Below are 17,003 nucleotides of genomic sequence, written 5' to 3' on the forward strand. Positions count from 1 at the left end.
AGCAAAAAAAAATATACATGTCCCTTGCTACCACATAGTCTGCTGAATTAAAGAATTTATTACCAAAAGAAAGGGAATTGTAGTTTTAAACATTTAAGACCTTAACAGTGTACATGAGAAATGCATTCACCGACTAAAATTGCCTGACAGGAAAAATATATCTGTATATTATCAATATACACAGAAAACAACCATGAACAATATTTTGTGCAGATGAATACCAGAAGCATTAGATAACACATAAAACAGACAAACGGAGTAAGAATTTCAGTTATAAAGGCCTTTTAATACAGTATTCAAGAATACAAAAATATAGCACCATAAACATTGCATAATGCATGACCAATCACAGTACAGAAAGCTGAGATAAACAGATGTGCATAAGAGGTGCAAAGAGGCATTTATATGTAAATGAATTTCAGAAACAGGAAGCCTTAAAACACAAAAGACAAAGTATGTACAGAAAGGCAAATGAAGACATGAAAAAATGCACACACATTTAAATCAGTTTGTATGAAAAGCACACAAATAAAAATTATTATGAGGGGCAACCAATAAGCAGACACCCAATACTGACCTCGCCTATTGCTCTTTTATAGCTCTAAGGAGCAGAAGAATATAAAGAAAAAGGAAGAAAACAGAGAATTAAGAAGAGTGTAAATTAGTTAGATTGGACATAGAATTTTATTTAGCAAAATTATTCAAATGCAATCTTTATCAGTTGATCTCTGCCAGTTTTCCAAATCATATTAGTTATGAAAAATTTTGAAAAAGATATTCTGAAAAATTTAATTTTGAAAATCACATTTTGAAATTAAATGCTAAATTTACTCTACCAAACAGGGATCAACTCAAAAGAACATGCATCTTGACATGCAACTGAAGGCTCAGTCAAAACATTACAATAAGAGAAGTTAACATTACCGCTGGTCTGCTAGGGCGAGATGCTGTACGGGATTCTTCTTGCTTTGGGCGGTTGTCTTGAGACAGGATGGGTGAACTTTCAATTTTTGATGTAGCTGTTATGAAGAAAAAAATTTAAGACATGGAAGAGAACAAAGGAATGAAAGGAAGTATTACAATACAAAAGCATAGAAATACAGAAGTGTAAGAAAGCAATGTCTCTAGAAGTATTCAATTACAGGGACACAAAATGCAAGGTTTTAGATCATTTACAATTTAAAGATTATTTTAAATAACTAAACAAGAATTTATGAAAAATAAACACAGAAGTAATGTTATTCAGGCTGCTACGTTATCTCAATGTGTGTATACTATATAACATTGACAGACAACTATGCTACATCATTTACAAAATAATTTTGAAATATCACCATTTATCACTTTTTCATTTAATGACAGAATGCCTATTGTTTTCTGTTTAATGAAGCAATTTTCTGCTGTTGTGATGCCCGCAGTTAAACGTGTATGTAGATATCCATATTTAAAACATTCTTATCTGTTTAAAGGATGTTTATACACCCTTGCTAGACGGATCTTTAGTATTATATACACTATATAAAGGTGGGTTATATTTAGAGTATCTGTATGTGTGTATACATATATACATGCAAGCATGCATGCATACATGCATATATACATACATACATACATACCCAAAAATAACCGGAATTTTGTTGTTGTTAGGTTGGTACTTGTAGTACGTGGTTGGGCCGCTAGGGCGATCTATTTACACTCCTCACAAGTCAGTCTGCCAACTGCCATCAGTCTGGAAGGTTGTGCTTGTGATCAGTGAATTTTTTTGTAAAAGTAGTTTGATCGATGCTACAGTTAAGATCCTGAGTCGAAACAGCAGTCCAGTCATTGGAAAATCGCGAATTCTCCTCGAGCAAAAAAAGCTCGGCAGGTGAAATAAAAAGTGAAAACAATGTTGATTTCTTTTTTTGATGTCAAAGGTCTCGTGCATTATGAATTTGTTCCAGCAGGTCAAACTGTAAACCAAGCATTCTACATAGAAGTGTTAAGAAGGTTGCGCAACAGTGTGAGAAGGAAACGCCCTGATTTGTGGGAGTCTGGCGATTGGTTCTTTCATCATGACAACGCTCCATCTCACACTGCTCTCAGCATTCGCCAATTTTTGGCAAGAAACGGTATGACAACCCTGAACCACCCACCCTACTCACCGGATTTAGCTCCGTGTGATTTCTTTTTGTTCCCTCGGATGAAAAACGACTTGAAAGGAAGGCGTTTTGCTGACGTCGAAGAGGTAAAACAAGAAACGACCAGAGCATTAATGGGCATTACTTCAGACGAATTTAAAAAATATTTCGAACAATGGAAAAAACGGTTAGATAAGTGTATTTCCGCCAATGGAGAGTACTTTGATGGAGACTAATTGTAGTTTGTACAGAAAATTAAATTAAACACGTTTTAAAAATATTTCCGGTTATTTTTGGGTCTCCCCTTGTATATACACACGCACATACTATTTTATATATATATATATATATATATATATATATATATATATATATATATATATATATATATATATATATTATACACACACACACACACTATACATTAAGCCCGTTACAATAACGGGCGCTAGAACAGTAGTGGGATTAATAAAGTATCTATCTATCTATCTATCTATCTAGTCCATAAACATTAGTAGGAACAGTCTATATTAAATGGCAAGGGAACTTTTACCTCATTACTTTTTTTACATAAAATGCCTGTAATTTTCTCTGACAGTAATACTGGCTTTGCTGTCCGTAATATGCGTTTAATTTTCTGTCACAACAGTGGACAATCAGAAGATTCTCCCCAGCAACTGATGTAATGTGTGCGAAAATAAATCTACTTTTACTTTACACTTTCCCGGGCCAAGCTTCTTAAATCACAAATCTGACATCCTCAAGAGTGAACACTTGCACAACAATGAGGAAGCTGGTCTCCGCGTCTCAGTACCCGACTGGATTTTTCGTGTTTTCTGTTTTAGGTCTTACCTCATTTACCGAAATCCGATTGGATCTGCCGTGCAATATTTTATAGGTCCCGCCCTCTCTGTCTTGTGTGACGCGTCAGGCGGCCTTTGAAGCAGCGCACCGTGCCCCGCGCATGCGCACTTCACCAGAAGACACACACACAGACACTGGAAGCACAGAGGGGTTTTATTAAAGAGGATATTATAAAAAAAAAAAAAAACGTGAAAACGAGATGTGATCTTTTGGAGAGAGGCAGAGACACTTTCACTTCCCGTGACACGGTCAAGTCACGTCATATTGAAATCCATTGGAAGCATGTTCCCGTGAGACGGTGACCTAGGCATGGAAAGTAATAATCAGCCCGGAACATGTGGAATTGAAAACCTTGCAGGTCCAAATGGGGTCAGAAATAAAAGACAGAGTAAAAGACACAGTAGAACTTCATAAAGACGTTCAAAAACCTTGGTGCGATACACACGCAGAGCAAGTTCAAATATATGACAGTACTAAAATGTCAAAAAAAAAAAAGTTCGCATTCACGCAAACAAATTATTAGTAGGTGAAATAACGGAACAGCAAAAAGAGATTGAATATATGGACATAGGTGATATGTCGGAAGTATGTAGATATTGTGAGGCTTTAAAGTTTAAGTTGGAGACTTGTAGATCATCTAATTCGTGTTGCCATCAGGGAAAAGTACTGCTGCTTCCCAATGAAGAGGCATTTCCGCAAGAATTAAAAGATTTGTTGTTTGGTGAAAGTGAAATCCACAAACACTACAGGCACAACATACGCGTCTAAAATAATCTTTTCACGTTACCATCATTCAATGCACAAAACATTGATTTACAGCCAATAATGGATACAATTCCAAAAGTATTGCACTTTACACAAAATTTATCAGCAAAACACTAGACAAAGATTTTTTCTTGGATTTCTATATGAATCCGAAAGATCACAGTCGCATTTATAATAAACCCAATTGTCAGTGATAATAATTTTGAAAGATGAAGATATCAAAGACAGAGTTAGTATTCATGTATATCCAAAGGCAAAGCATGATTTGTCATTTATGTCAAATACATCACCACAAGCCAATCCTTTACTCTTTCCTTTGCTTTTCCCAGATGGCGATTAGGATGGCCATACAATATGAAACACCCACACAATATTTCGGGTCAAAATTACAGATACGTTCCCATGTATTTAACCCACTTCTATCATCTCAACATATATTGCAACATTACATTATTAATGTGTATGTAAAATTTGCACCTAATCGTCTCCTCTTTCTTAAATCGAATCAAGCTAAACTTAGAACGGAACATATGCAAGGTCTCATTAATCACGTTCAAAATTCAAATATCAATAGTTCAGACAAATTAAAAATAGGTAAAGCAGTAATATTAACATCATCATATCAAAGTAGTCCAACAGCATTGCAACAGATGCAATGGAAATATCCAGAACTATCGGTCGGACAGATTTATTTATTAAAATGACTTGCAATCCACAATGGCCAGAAATCCGCAGCCTCTTGAGAACAATGCCACCGGCTACATCGGCTCTGAATATTCCCACTTTCGTAAGTAGATTGTTTGATCAGAAAGTCTTATTTTTTATTGAATTAAATCGAAACAGTGTTCGGGCAAAAAGTAGATCTTGATATGCCATTCATATTAAAACGTGTACAGTTTCCTGTGAAAACAGCTTTTGCAATGACAATTAACAAATCACAAGGACAAACATTTGAAAAAGTCAGTTTATTTATAAGAGTCGAAGAAACAATATTCACTCATGGCCAGTTATACGTTGCAATATCACGCTGAAAGACCAAACAAGGAATCAAAATTCAATGCGATCTTGAACAAAACTTCATTCCAAATATTGTTTCTACTGAAGTTTTAAAATAAAACGTGAACATAATGCATATGTAACAATTCACATGAAAAAAACAAACACTTTAAATTGAATTTCCACAGGACCAATGCGCGAGCAGGGAGTGCGTGTATATATATAATATATAATAAAATAAAATATAATGTAATATACAGTTGTACTTGAAAGTTTGTGAACCCTTTAGAATTTTCTATATTTCTGCATAAATATGACCTAAAAAGTAGATAAAGAGAAACCAATTAAACAAATGAGACAAAAAATATTATACTTGGTCAATTATTTATTAAGGAAAATGATAGAATATTACATATTTGTGAGTGGCAAAAGTATGTGAACCTTTGCTTTCAGTATCTGGTGTGACCCTTTGCAACAATAGCTGCAACTAAACGTTTCCAGTAACTGTTGATTAGTCCTGCACACCGGCTTGGAGGAATTATAGCCCATTCCTCCATACAGAACAGCTTCAACTCTGGGATGTTGGTGGGTTTCCTCACATTAACTGCTCGCTTCAGGTCCTTCCACAACATTTCGATTGGATTAAGGTCAGGACTTTGACTTGGCCATTCCAAAACATTAACTTTATTCTTATTTAGCCATTCTTTGGTAGAACGACTTGTGTGCTTAGGGTCGTTGTCTTGCTGCATGACCCACCTTCTCTTGAGATTCAGTTCATGGACAGATGTCCTGACATTTTACTTTAGAATTCTCTGATACAATTCAGAATTCATTGTTCCATCAATGAAGGCAAGCCATCCTGGCCCAGATGCAGCAAAATAGGCCCAAACCATGATACTACCACCACCATGTTTCACAGATGGGATAAAGTTCTTATGCTGGAATGCAGCGTTTTTCTTTCTCCAAACATAACACTTTTCATTTAAACCAAAACGTTCCGTTTTGGTCTCATCCGTCCACAAAACATTCTTCCAATAGCCTTCTGGTTTGTCCACGTGATCTTTAGCAAACTGCAGACGAGCAGCAATGTTTTTTTTGGAGAGCAGTGGCTTTCTCCTTGCAACCCTGCCATGCACACCATTGTTGTTCAGTGTTCTCCTAATGGTGGACTCATGAACATGAACATTAGCCAATGTGAGAGATGCCTTCAGTTGCTTAAAAATTACCCTAGGGTCCTTTGTGACCTCGCCGACTATTACACGCCTTGCTTTGTTGATCAGCGATTCCTAGGAAGGGTAACAATGGTCTTGAATTTCCTCCATTTGTACACAATCTGTCTGACTGTGGATTGGTGGAGTCCAAACTCTTTAGAGATGGTTTTGTAACCTTTTCCAGCCTGATGAGCATCAACAACTCTCTGTCTGAGGTCCTCAGAAATCTCCTTTGTTCGTGCCATGATACACTTCCACAAACATATGTTGTGAAGAGCAGACTTTGATAAATCCCTGTTCTTTAAATAACACAGGATGCCCACTCACACCTGATTGTCATCCCATTGATTGAAAACACCTTCAAACTAACTGCTAATCCTAGAGGTTCACATACTTTGCCACTCACAAATATGTAATATTCGATCATTTTCCTCAATAAATAAATGACCAAGTATAATATTTTTGTCTCAATTGTTTAACTGGTTTCTCTTTAATTTTAGGACTTGAGTGAAAATCTGATGATGATGTTTTAGGTCATATTTATGCAGAAATATAGAAAATCCTAAAGGGTTCACAAACTTTCAAGCACAACTGTATGTATATATATATATATATATATATGTATATATATATATATATATATATATATATATATATATATATATATATGTATATATATATATATATATATATATATGTATATATATATATGTATATATATATGTATATATATATGTATATATATATGTGTATATATATATATATATATATATATATATATATATATATATATATATTTTTTTTTTTTTTGGGCGGCACGGTGGCGCAGTGGGTAGTGCTGCTGCCTCGCAGTTGGGAGACCTGGGGACCCGGGTTCGCTTCCCGGGTCCTCCCTGCGTGGAGTTTGCATGTTCTCCCCGTGTCTGCGTGGGTTTCCTCCGGGCGCTCCGGTTTCCTCCCACAGTCCAAAGACATGCAGGTTAGGTGGATTGGCGATTCTAAATTGGCCCTAGTGTGTGCTTGGTGTGTGGGTGTGTTTGTGTGTGTCCTGCGGTGGGTTGGCACCCTGCCCAGGATTGGTTCCCTGCCTTGTGCCCTGTGTTGGCTGGGATTGGCTCCAGCAGACCCCCGTGACCCTGTGTTCGGATTCAGCGGGTTGGAAAATGGATGGATATATATTTTTTTTTTTTATACACACACACACACACACACACACACACACCCACACACACACAGTGGAACCTCCGGTCACGACCGTAATTCGTTCCAAAACTCTGGTCGCAACCTGATTTGGTCATGACCTGAAGTAATTTCCCCCATTGGATTGTATGTAAATACAATTAATCCGTTCCAGACCGTACGAGCTGAATGTAAATATATATATATTTTTAAAGATTTTTAAGCACAAACATAGTTAATTATACCATAGAATGCACAGTGTAATAATAAACTAAATGTTTACTTACTTCTTCTGTAATGTTTACTTCTTCTGCTTGGGCTCTCTCACTTGCTGCACAGGGAATGTACAGGGAGAGACTGAACATGTGCGGAAATCATCGGAGTGTACGAACCAGAAGGGAAACTGGCTTTGTACGTGGTTCAAGATGTTCATGACCCGAGGTTCCACTGTGTGCGTGTGTGTGTGTATATGTGTGTGTGTGTATATATATATATATATATATATATATATATATATATATATATATATATATATATATATATATATATATATATACACACATACATATCTATATATCTATCTATATCTATCTATATAGATATAGATAGATATAGATATCTATATCTATCTATATCTATATATACAGTGGGTATGGAAAGTATTGAGACCCTCTTCAATTTTTCACTCTGTTATATTGCAGCCATTTGCTAAAATCATTTAAATTAATTTTTTTCCTCATTAATGTACACACAGCACCCCATAATGATAGACAAAAAAAAAGAATTTTTAATAAATCTGCAACAATTTCAAAAAAGAAAAACTGAAATATCACATGGTCCTAAGTATTCAGACCCTTTGCTCAGTATTTAGTAGAAGCACCCTTTTGAGCTAATACAGCCATGAGTCTTCTTGGGAAAGATGCAACAAGTTTTTCACACCTGGATTTGGGGATCCTCTGCCATTCCTCCTTGCAGATCCTCTCCAGTTCTGTCAGGTTGGATGGTAAACGTTGGTGGACCGCCATTTTTAGGTCTCTCCAGAGATGCTCAATTGGGTTTAAGTCAGGGCTCTGGCTGGGCCATTCAAAAACAGTCACAGAGTTGTTGTGAAGCCACTCCTTCGTTATTTTAGCTGTGTGCTTAGGATCATTGTCTTGTTGGAAGGTAAACCTTCGGCCCAGTCTGAGGTCCTTAGCACTCTGGAGAAGGTTTTTGTCCAGGATATCCCTGTACTTGGCCGCATTCATCTTTCCCTCGATTGCAACCAGTCGTCCTGTCCCTGTAGCTGAAAAACACCCCAACAGCATGATGCTGCCATCGCCATGCTTCACTGTGGGGACTGTATTGGACAAGTGATGAGCAGTGCCTGGTTGTCTCCACACATACCGCTTAGAATTAAGGCCAAAAAGTTCTATCTTGGTCTCATCAGACCAGAGAATCTTATTTCTCACCATCTCAGAGTCCTTCAGGTGTCTTTTAGCAAACTCCATGCGGGCTGTCATGTGTCTTGCACTGAGGAGAGGCTTCCGACAGGCCACTCTGCCATAAAGCCCTGACTGGTGGAGGGCTGCAGTGATGGTTGACTTTCTACAACTTTCTCCCATCTCCTGACTGCATCTCTGGAGCTCTCACCAAGGCTCTTCTCCCCCGGTAGCTCAGCTTGGCCGGACGGCCAGCTCTAGGAAGGGTTCTGGTCGTCCCAAACGTCTTCCATTTAAGGATTGTGGAGGCCACTGTGCTTTTGGGAACCTTAAGTGCAGCAGAAATTTTTTTGTAACCTTGGCCAGATCTGTGCCTTGCCACAATTCTGTCTCTGAGCTCTTCAGGCAGTTCCTTTGACCTCATGATTCTCATTTGCTCTGACATGCATTGTGAGCTGTAAGGTCTTATATAGACAGGTGTGTGGCTTTCCTAATCAAGTCCAATCAGTATAATCAAACACAGCTGGACTCAAATGAAGGTGATCTCAAGGATGATCAGAAGAAATGGAAAGCACCTGAGTTAAATATATGAGTGTCACAGCAAAGGGTCTGAATACTTAGGAGCATGTGATATTTCAGTTTTTCTTTTTTAATAAATCTGCGACAATTTCAAAAATTCTTTTTTTTGTCTGTCAATATGGGGTGCTGTGTGTACATTAATGAGGAAAAAAATTAATTTAAATGATTTTAGCAAATGGCTGCAATATAACAAAGAGTGAAAAATTGAAGGGGGTCTGAATACTTTCCGTACCCACTGTATATATACACATACATATACATACACACACACACACGCATACAGTACACCCCCAAAATTCGCGGGGGTTACATTCCTAGAGCACCCACAAATTGTGAAAAAATGCAAATTCTGGATGTGGTTAAAAAAATGCCTATTTTCATAGTTTAAACCCTAAATATGCCCCCAAAACACTTTAGTTTCAAACTCAGATTAATACATTACCTAAAAATAAAGAATGTAAAGGTAAACCTGTATACTGTACTGCTATGTCTCCCGCAGTGCTAGAATGTAAAATAATATTACCGCTATATGTACTGTAGTTCATGCAAGCGTGTTTTCATTGCCAGAAGCCTTAGAAAGTGCAGCTCATTTCGGCGGCATCTTGGGGCTTTAACCCTTAAACTGCCACATACTTGGGGGTTAATGCATCCCTGGACGCCAAATACTTTTTTGCTGCACTTTAAGTAAACGTCACAATTAACAAAGAAAAAGTTAAATTTTAATGGAACACTTTTTTCATGCAAAGAGTATCACAGTTACTGCAACACTGATCATTTTACACACTGCTAATGAACTGTAAAAACTATATAAAAAAAACAATATGTACAAAGTGCAACTGACGCCATGGATGAAACTCAGTAAATCACTGAGCCAACTGCGCTTGAACTGGCTGAACGCAAGCGCACAGAGGTAAGCACTGACGCTGGCAGGCTAGTCGAGTGCAGCTGCTGAATCCCAGAGACAGTGAGGCTGCAGTATTGCAGGGTGTCACGCTTGGGTCACAGAAACACAGGAGATTGTAGAGACAGGAACTTTATTCAAACACTTCAAAACAACATGTCTCTTTCAGAAGTAAAACAAGCTCAGTATGCAGTTAATTATCGATTAAAGAATAGACAAACATCATAGGGGAGCACAACCCCCAACAGGAGCAGAGAATGTCTGGGGGAGAAGAGAGAAACAAAGCAATCAGCCAAAAGGGACAGGTTCTGTTCAGGCTTTTAAGTAAACTGAACACACAGGAACACACAAGAACACTCAGCTGGAGATGTATCACAGTCAATCAGCAGCAAGGAAAAATGAATAACGCTGCAGCGGTCCAGTGCTGCTAAGATTCACACCGTCGAGAAGACGGTGATTTATTTATTTTTACGGTGGAGATTCCAGGGACGCACCCAGCCTTGACCCGACCCGCGCGCACTCACAGAGACAAAAACAAAGCAAACCAGTAATCAAACAGCAAATAAAGAATGTATTGAAAACAAATGAAATAAGAAAACAACGATACCACCCCTGTTCCCCTTGTGGCGATTACACATTAAATACAACAAAGCACAAATAAAACACACACAGTAAATCATGAAAAAGTTCATGAAAAACGGCAACGGATGAAATGTAATGACGAAAATAGATAGTCCAGAGATCCGCACATTGAATGGGAATGTAAAGATAGTCGTACCGGTAGTTCCTGAAATGGTGAAGATGGGTGGATGGGTTTAGGAGCACTCCTTTCTTTGCAGGATGGCCATGAATCCACTTACAGTCCTCATGTACACAGGCAGATGGCAGACAATCCAGACGCACGAAACGATCCACAACAAAATGAGTAAGTACAGGTAACCCAAAAGAAGCCAGACAGCCAGGAACTTGAAACAAATTACAAAAACTTTATTTTTTGCTTTTGGTCACCAGCCCCCTTTTTGAAAGCCGTGCTGACATCCTTTGACCTCAACAGCCCCAGCACCCTCAGCAGAAGACAAATCAGATCCACTGCAGGGACTGCTGGGAGTTGCGGTTTCAAATTCTATTGGCTACTTTCACCATCCCAAGCCACGGTTCTCTCTACAGTACTGCAATGCCATGATAAAAGCCATAAAAACTGCGGAGGATATTTGCGGTTTCCGCTAACAATTATTAGTTGGGTTCTAGGGAAAAATACGCGAATGACTGAGGCCGCAAACTCTGTATATGTGTGTATATATATATATATATATATATATATATATATCTCCTGTGAGAAGGATTTAACCATGACCGGGGCCGGAAATAAAGGACAAGTATTGTTTTTACAATGTCACGCGAGACAAGATTTAAAACAGGTACATGGGCATCTAACCTAGCAGTTCTTTGATTACTTTTGGCAGATGCGCTTCATGTGCTCCCAGCTCTTAAAACAACGACAAGTGACAAAGCAAAACACGCAGCTCGCCAGCAGCAGAAAGACAGCAGATGATCCAACGGTATCTCCTTAGCGTGCGTTCAGCCACACCCCCTTCACAACGCAAGCAGCGTTATACGTCCTGCAAGAAAGATGTAACCATGCCCGGGGCCAGAAATAAAGGACAAGTATTGTTTTTACAAAAGTTTTAAAGTAAAAGTGAAAATAATGCATATGTAACATTTTCCATGAAAATATCAATCTCTTAATTGTATATCCAGTAAACCAAACCTGGGGGTGGGCAAGCGAAGTGTACATACACATACGTATACACATACACACATACAGTACATATATTCATATACACATACACACATGTACACATACATGTACACACACATACACACATATACACACACATACATATATACGAATACACATACATACATACGTACATACTGTACATACAGTGGAACCTCGGTTCACGAACGTCTCTGTACACGTACAAATCGGTTTATGACAAAAAAGTTTGCCAAACTTTTGCCTCAGTTCACGACCACACACTCGGTATACGAACAAGCCAGTTTCCCATTTGGTTTGTACATGTTCAGTCTCTCCCTGTGCATTTCCTGTGTAGCGAGTGAGCAAGAGAGAGAGCGACCGACACACACACACACACACACACACACACACACGAGCGTGCGCGAGAGAGGCGCACACACACACACAGGAGCGTGCGCGAGAGAGGCGCACACACACACACACAGGAGCGTGCGCAAGAGAGGCGCACACACACACACAGGAGCGTGCGCAAGAGAGGCGCACACACACACACAGGAGCGTGCGCAAGAGAGGCGCAAACACACACACACAGGAGCGTGCGAGAGATGCGCAAACACACACACACAGGAGCGTGCGAGAGATGCGCAAACACACACACACAGGAGCGTGCGAGAGATGCGCAAACACACACACACAGGAGCGTGCGAGAGATGCGCAAACACAAAAACAGGAGCGCGCTAGAGACAGACACAGACACACAGGCACTCCAGGAGAGAAAGCGAGTGAGAGAGGGAGGACTGGAAGCATAAGGTAGAGAAGGCTTGTTTTTGTTTTCAGTTCTGTTTACAGCGATCAGTTCGTAGCCTGCATTGTTGCAATGTTCATTTGTCTTGGTGGTTTTTTTAAATTATGGATTTTTCAAAATGTTCATTTTTTCCCTGTGCTTAAAACTCATTAAAAAAAAAAAGTTTTTAGCGAGCGGTTCCTAGCACTATAGCGCAAACTATTGCAGTGTTAGTTTTCTCTGTTGTTCAAGGTTTTCTCAGTGTTATTCAATGTTTTTACATTTAGTTTACTATTACGCTGTGCATTCTATGGTATAATTAACTATATTTGTGCTTAAAAACTAAAAAGATATATATTTACATACAGTTCGTACGGTCTGGAACGGATTAATTATATTTACATACAATCCTATGGGGGAAATCGCTTCAGTTCACGACCAAATCGGTTTACGACCAGAGTTTTGGAACGAATCATGGTCGTGAACCGAAGTTCCATGTATATATACGTATATACATATACACATACGTACGTACGTATATACATATACACATACATACGTACGTACGTATATACATATACACATACATACGTACGTACGTATATACATATACACATACATACGTACGTATATACATACATACGTATATACATACATACGTATATCACTAGAATTACCAGAGCCTACAAAAAAATTCGTAGATCCGTCCCACCTTAAAATCGCTTCACACTTCATCAGCGTTTTTTGTCCTGTAAATGTGTCGATAAGCAGCAAACAGCAAGTAGTCTGCTATCACATCCCCCACCGGCGCACAGTTTTCTCAGCTTAGATCTGTTTACCTGCGTGTTAGTAGCTTGGAGTTGTATAGATTGAGAAGTCAAGCAAAATGACACCTTTTATAAATACTATATCGTTCTTTGGAACACATGCATTTCATGTGTGTTCCGTGTCTACAACGATCTATGTAAACACATCGTTAAAACAAACGTTTTTTATGTTTTAGTAATAATTGACAAAATGTAGACATGAAGTGTATAATGTGTGAAGCCTGAATTCCAAATATCAAAGAAACACTTTAACAAAAGGTACAAATATAACGGAACAAATGCGCCTTTTTTCAAAAATACAACTGCAGAAAAACAACCTGCATTTACCTGCGACATTGACACGCAATTGGAATGAGAGATTCGGTGGCGCAACGGAATCAGCTGCTGACTTGTAATCAAAGCTTCGCGGTTTCGATCCTGGGTGAGTCTGTTTTGAGAACTGAGCTGCTCGTATTCTTACTATTTTAGAAAAAAAACATACATTTGATTCCAGTCTGTAACAGCCAGTGTAATTTATGATACTTGCAAAGGTTAGCTTTTTTTTTTTTTTTTTCTATTCTGTTATTCTCTCAGCCGCGTTCACGTTCCCAACTCCCCGAGGCGCATCACTTTTTCCACATTTTGTTATGTTACAGCCTTATTCCACAATGGATTAAATTCATTTTTTTCCTCAGAATTCTACACACAACACCCCATAATGACAATGTAAAAAAAGTTTACGAGGTTTTTGCAAATTTATTAAAAATAAAAAAACAGAAATCACATGTACATAAGTATTCACAGCCTTTGCTCAATACTTTGTCGATGCACCTTTGGCAGCAATTACAACCTCAAGTCTTTTTGAATATGATGCCACAAGCTTGGCACACCTATCCTAGGCCAGTTTCGCCCATTCCTCTTTGCAGCACCTCTCAAGCTCCATCAGGTTGGATGGGAAGCGTCGGTGCACAGCCATTTTAAGATCTCCAGAGACGTTCAATCGGATTCAAGTCTGGGCTCTGGCTGGGCCACTCAAGGACATTCACAGAGTTGTCCTGAAGCCACTCCTTTGATATCTTGGCTGTGTGCTTAGGGTCGTTGTCCTGCTGAAAGATGAACCGTCGCCCCAGTCTGAGGTCAAGAGCGCTCTGGAGCAGGTTTTCATCCAGGATGTGTCTGTACATTGCTGCAGTCATCTTTCCCTTTATCCTGACTAGTCTCCCAGTTCCTGCCGCTGAAAAACATCCCCACAGCATGATGCTGCCACCACCATGCTTCACTGTAGGGATGGTATTGGCCTGGTGATGAGCGGTGCCTGGTTTCCTCCAAAAGTGATGCCTGACATTCACACCAAAGAGTTCAATCTTTGTCTCATCAGCCCAGAGAATTTTCTCTCATGGTCTGAGAGTCCTTCAGGTGCCTTTTGGCAAATTCCAGGTGGGCTGCCATGTGCCTTTTACTAAGGAGTGGCTTCCGTCTGGCCACTCTACCATACAGACCTGATTGGTGGATTGCTGCAGAGATGGCTGTCCTTCTGGAAGGTTCTCCTCTCTCCACAGAGGACCTCTGGAGCTCTGACAGAGTGATCATCGGATTCTTGGTCACCTCCCTGACTAAGGCCCTTCTCCCCCGATCGCTCAGTTTAGATGGCCGGCCAGCTCTAGGAAGAGTCCTGGTGGTTTCGAACTTCTTCCACTTACGGATGATGGAGGCCACTGTGCTCATTGGGACCTTCAAAGCAGCAGAACTTTTTCTGTAACCTTCCCCAGATTTGTGCCTCGAGACAATCCTGTCTCAGAGGTCTAAAGACAATTCCTTTGACTTCATGCTTGGTTTGTGCTCTGACATGAACTGTTAACTGTGGGACCTTATATAGACAGGTGTGTGCCTTTCCAAATCATGTCCAATCAACTGAATTTACCACAGGTGGACTCCAATTAAGCTGCAGAAACATCTCAAGGATGATCAGGGGAAACAGGATGCACCTGAACTCAATTTTGAGCTTCATGGCAAAGGCTGTGAATATTTATGTACATGTGCTTTCTCAATTTTTTTTTTATTTTTACCAAATTTGCAAAAACCTCAAGTAAATGTTTTTCATGTTGTCATTATGGGGTGTGGTGTGTAGAATTCTGAGGAAAAAAAATGTATATATACATATACATACATACACATATGCATATACATACATACACATACACACACACACACACACACACACACACACACACACACACACACACACACACACACACAGGCCGGCACAAAGGAAAAGGTGATGGATCGAGAAATCGGGATGGATAGAGGAAAAAAGAGGTTAAAGGACGTGTAAAGGCAGGTTTGGAAAGAGGATCTGGCTACCTGATGGTTTTGAAGCAGAACGAGCTGGGGCCCTGCGAAAGAGCATTTGGTTGTGGTGCTCTAGGGGCTAGTCCACCCCACTGAATGTTTGGGTGAGTGGGGTGAGCGAGGTAGGTGTCCTCCCGAGGGATCTGAGGAGCGACTACGCAAGTGCGAAGGAAGAAGGGAGGAGAGCCTGAGCGGTCTGGCCGTGATGTCTTTAAGGCAGCCAAGACTGAGGTCGGCAGAAAGGAGCTTGTTGCTGTTGGGTCTCTGCCGGCTACACGAGTTATGGGTGAGCCGGGGAGAATGAGAGATGGAGGTGTGCTAAGATCGTGAAGAGTGAGACTGCATTTTTAACCTCGGATTTTAAAGGATTTATTTATTGTTTTTATCCCCACTTTGCACTGTTTTTATGGATAGTTTATTGAAACTGTGATGCACTGCACTTTTTGTTTCGACACTGTTTTGATTTTTGTGTAAATAAAGCACTTTGGCATTTTTTGCACTATCCCCTGGCTTCATTAGAGAACTGTCCTCATTTGTCAGCTTATCTCAGTGACATTACCAACAGTTTCGGGTTTCAGAGCTCCCAGAAGATGGGAGCATGGAGCGAACCCGCATCGTCACAACTTGTCACAATGAATACAGTATTTGCATTTCTAGTAGTCTACAATCCATGTGGATTTTAGACACATTACTACTTTAACTGAAATCTTAGGCAAATAGTTCAAGCAACTGCCAGTCATATCAATTTCAGATATGCCTGAGAATGCTAGAAAGCCAACATTAGTTAAAAATATATATATTTTAAAATATTTATATTTAATAACCTTTTTACAAACACAAGCAAATTTTATAGACATCCTCTTTAATAAAACACCTGTGTGCGTCCATGTGTCCGTGTGTGTGTGTTTTCTGGTGAAGTGCGCGGGGCACTCTTTAATAAAGGACATCATTGCTGGAAAGAGTGCTGATTGGCCGCGCACATAAAATCCGTTGTTGGGGAGACGCCACACATACAATAATCAGCTGCACGCCAGCACAGATTAAAATACCTGCTGGGGAACTGCACAGTACTTGCTAGAGAGACGCCACAGCCACGATTATCAGCTGCACGCAACACATTACATCAGTTCCTGGGGAGACTCTGCTGATTGCCCACTGTTGTGACAGAAAATTAAACGCATATTACGGACAAGGCGGAAGTACAGGGAAGGGCGGAATGAGTGGCAGAGTCACCAGCCTCTAGCAGATGCTTCAAAGGCCGTCTGACGC

At 39.7% G+C, this 17,003-nt stretch overlaps 1 protein-coding gene across 4 annotated transcripts in view; it reads right to left on the bottom strand.

Annotated features, from left to right (window-relative positions):
* Nucleotides 1-17,003, bottom strand: part of mink1 (misshapen-like kinase 1) — a 264,519-nt gene that overhangs the window by 71,966 nt on the left and 175,550 nt on the right. For 2 of the 4 annotated variants that reach the window (XM_051924055.1, XM_051924054.1), the window contains 2 exons: nucleotides 925-1,019; nucleotides 578-601 (listed from right to left, as the gene is read on the bottom strand). In XM_051924055.1, coding sequence (XP_051780015.1) covers nucleotides 578-601; nucleotides 925-1,019 — 119 coding nt within the window. The remainder of the gene's footprint in view (nucleotides 1-577; nucleotides 602-924; nucleotides 1,020-17,003) is intronic. The other 2 variants (XM_028798142.2, XM_028798141.2) reach the window with 1 other exon arrangement.

The sequence above is a fragment of the Erpetoichthys calabaricus genome, chromosome 3, assembly GCF_900747795.2.
Source record: "Erpetoichthys calabaricus chromosome 3, fErpCal1.3, whole genome shotgun sequence".
NCBI classification, from domain to species: domain Eukaryota; kingdom Metazoa; phylum Chordata; class Cladistia; order Polypteriformes; family Polypteridae; genus Erpetoichthys; species Erpetoichthys calabaricus.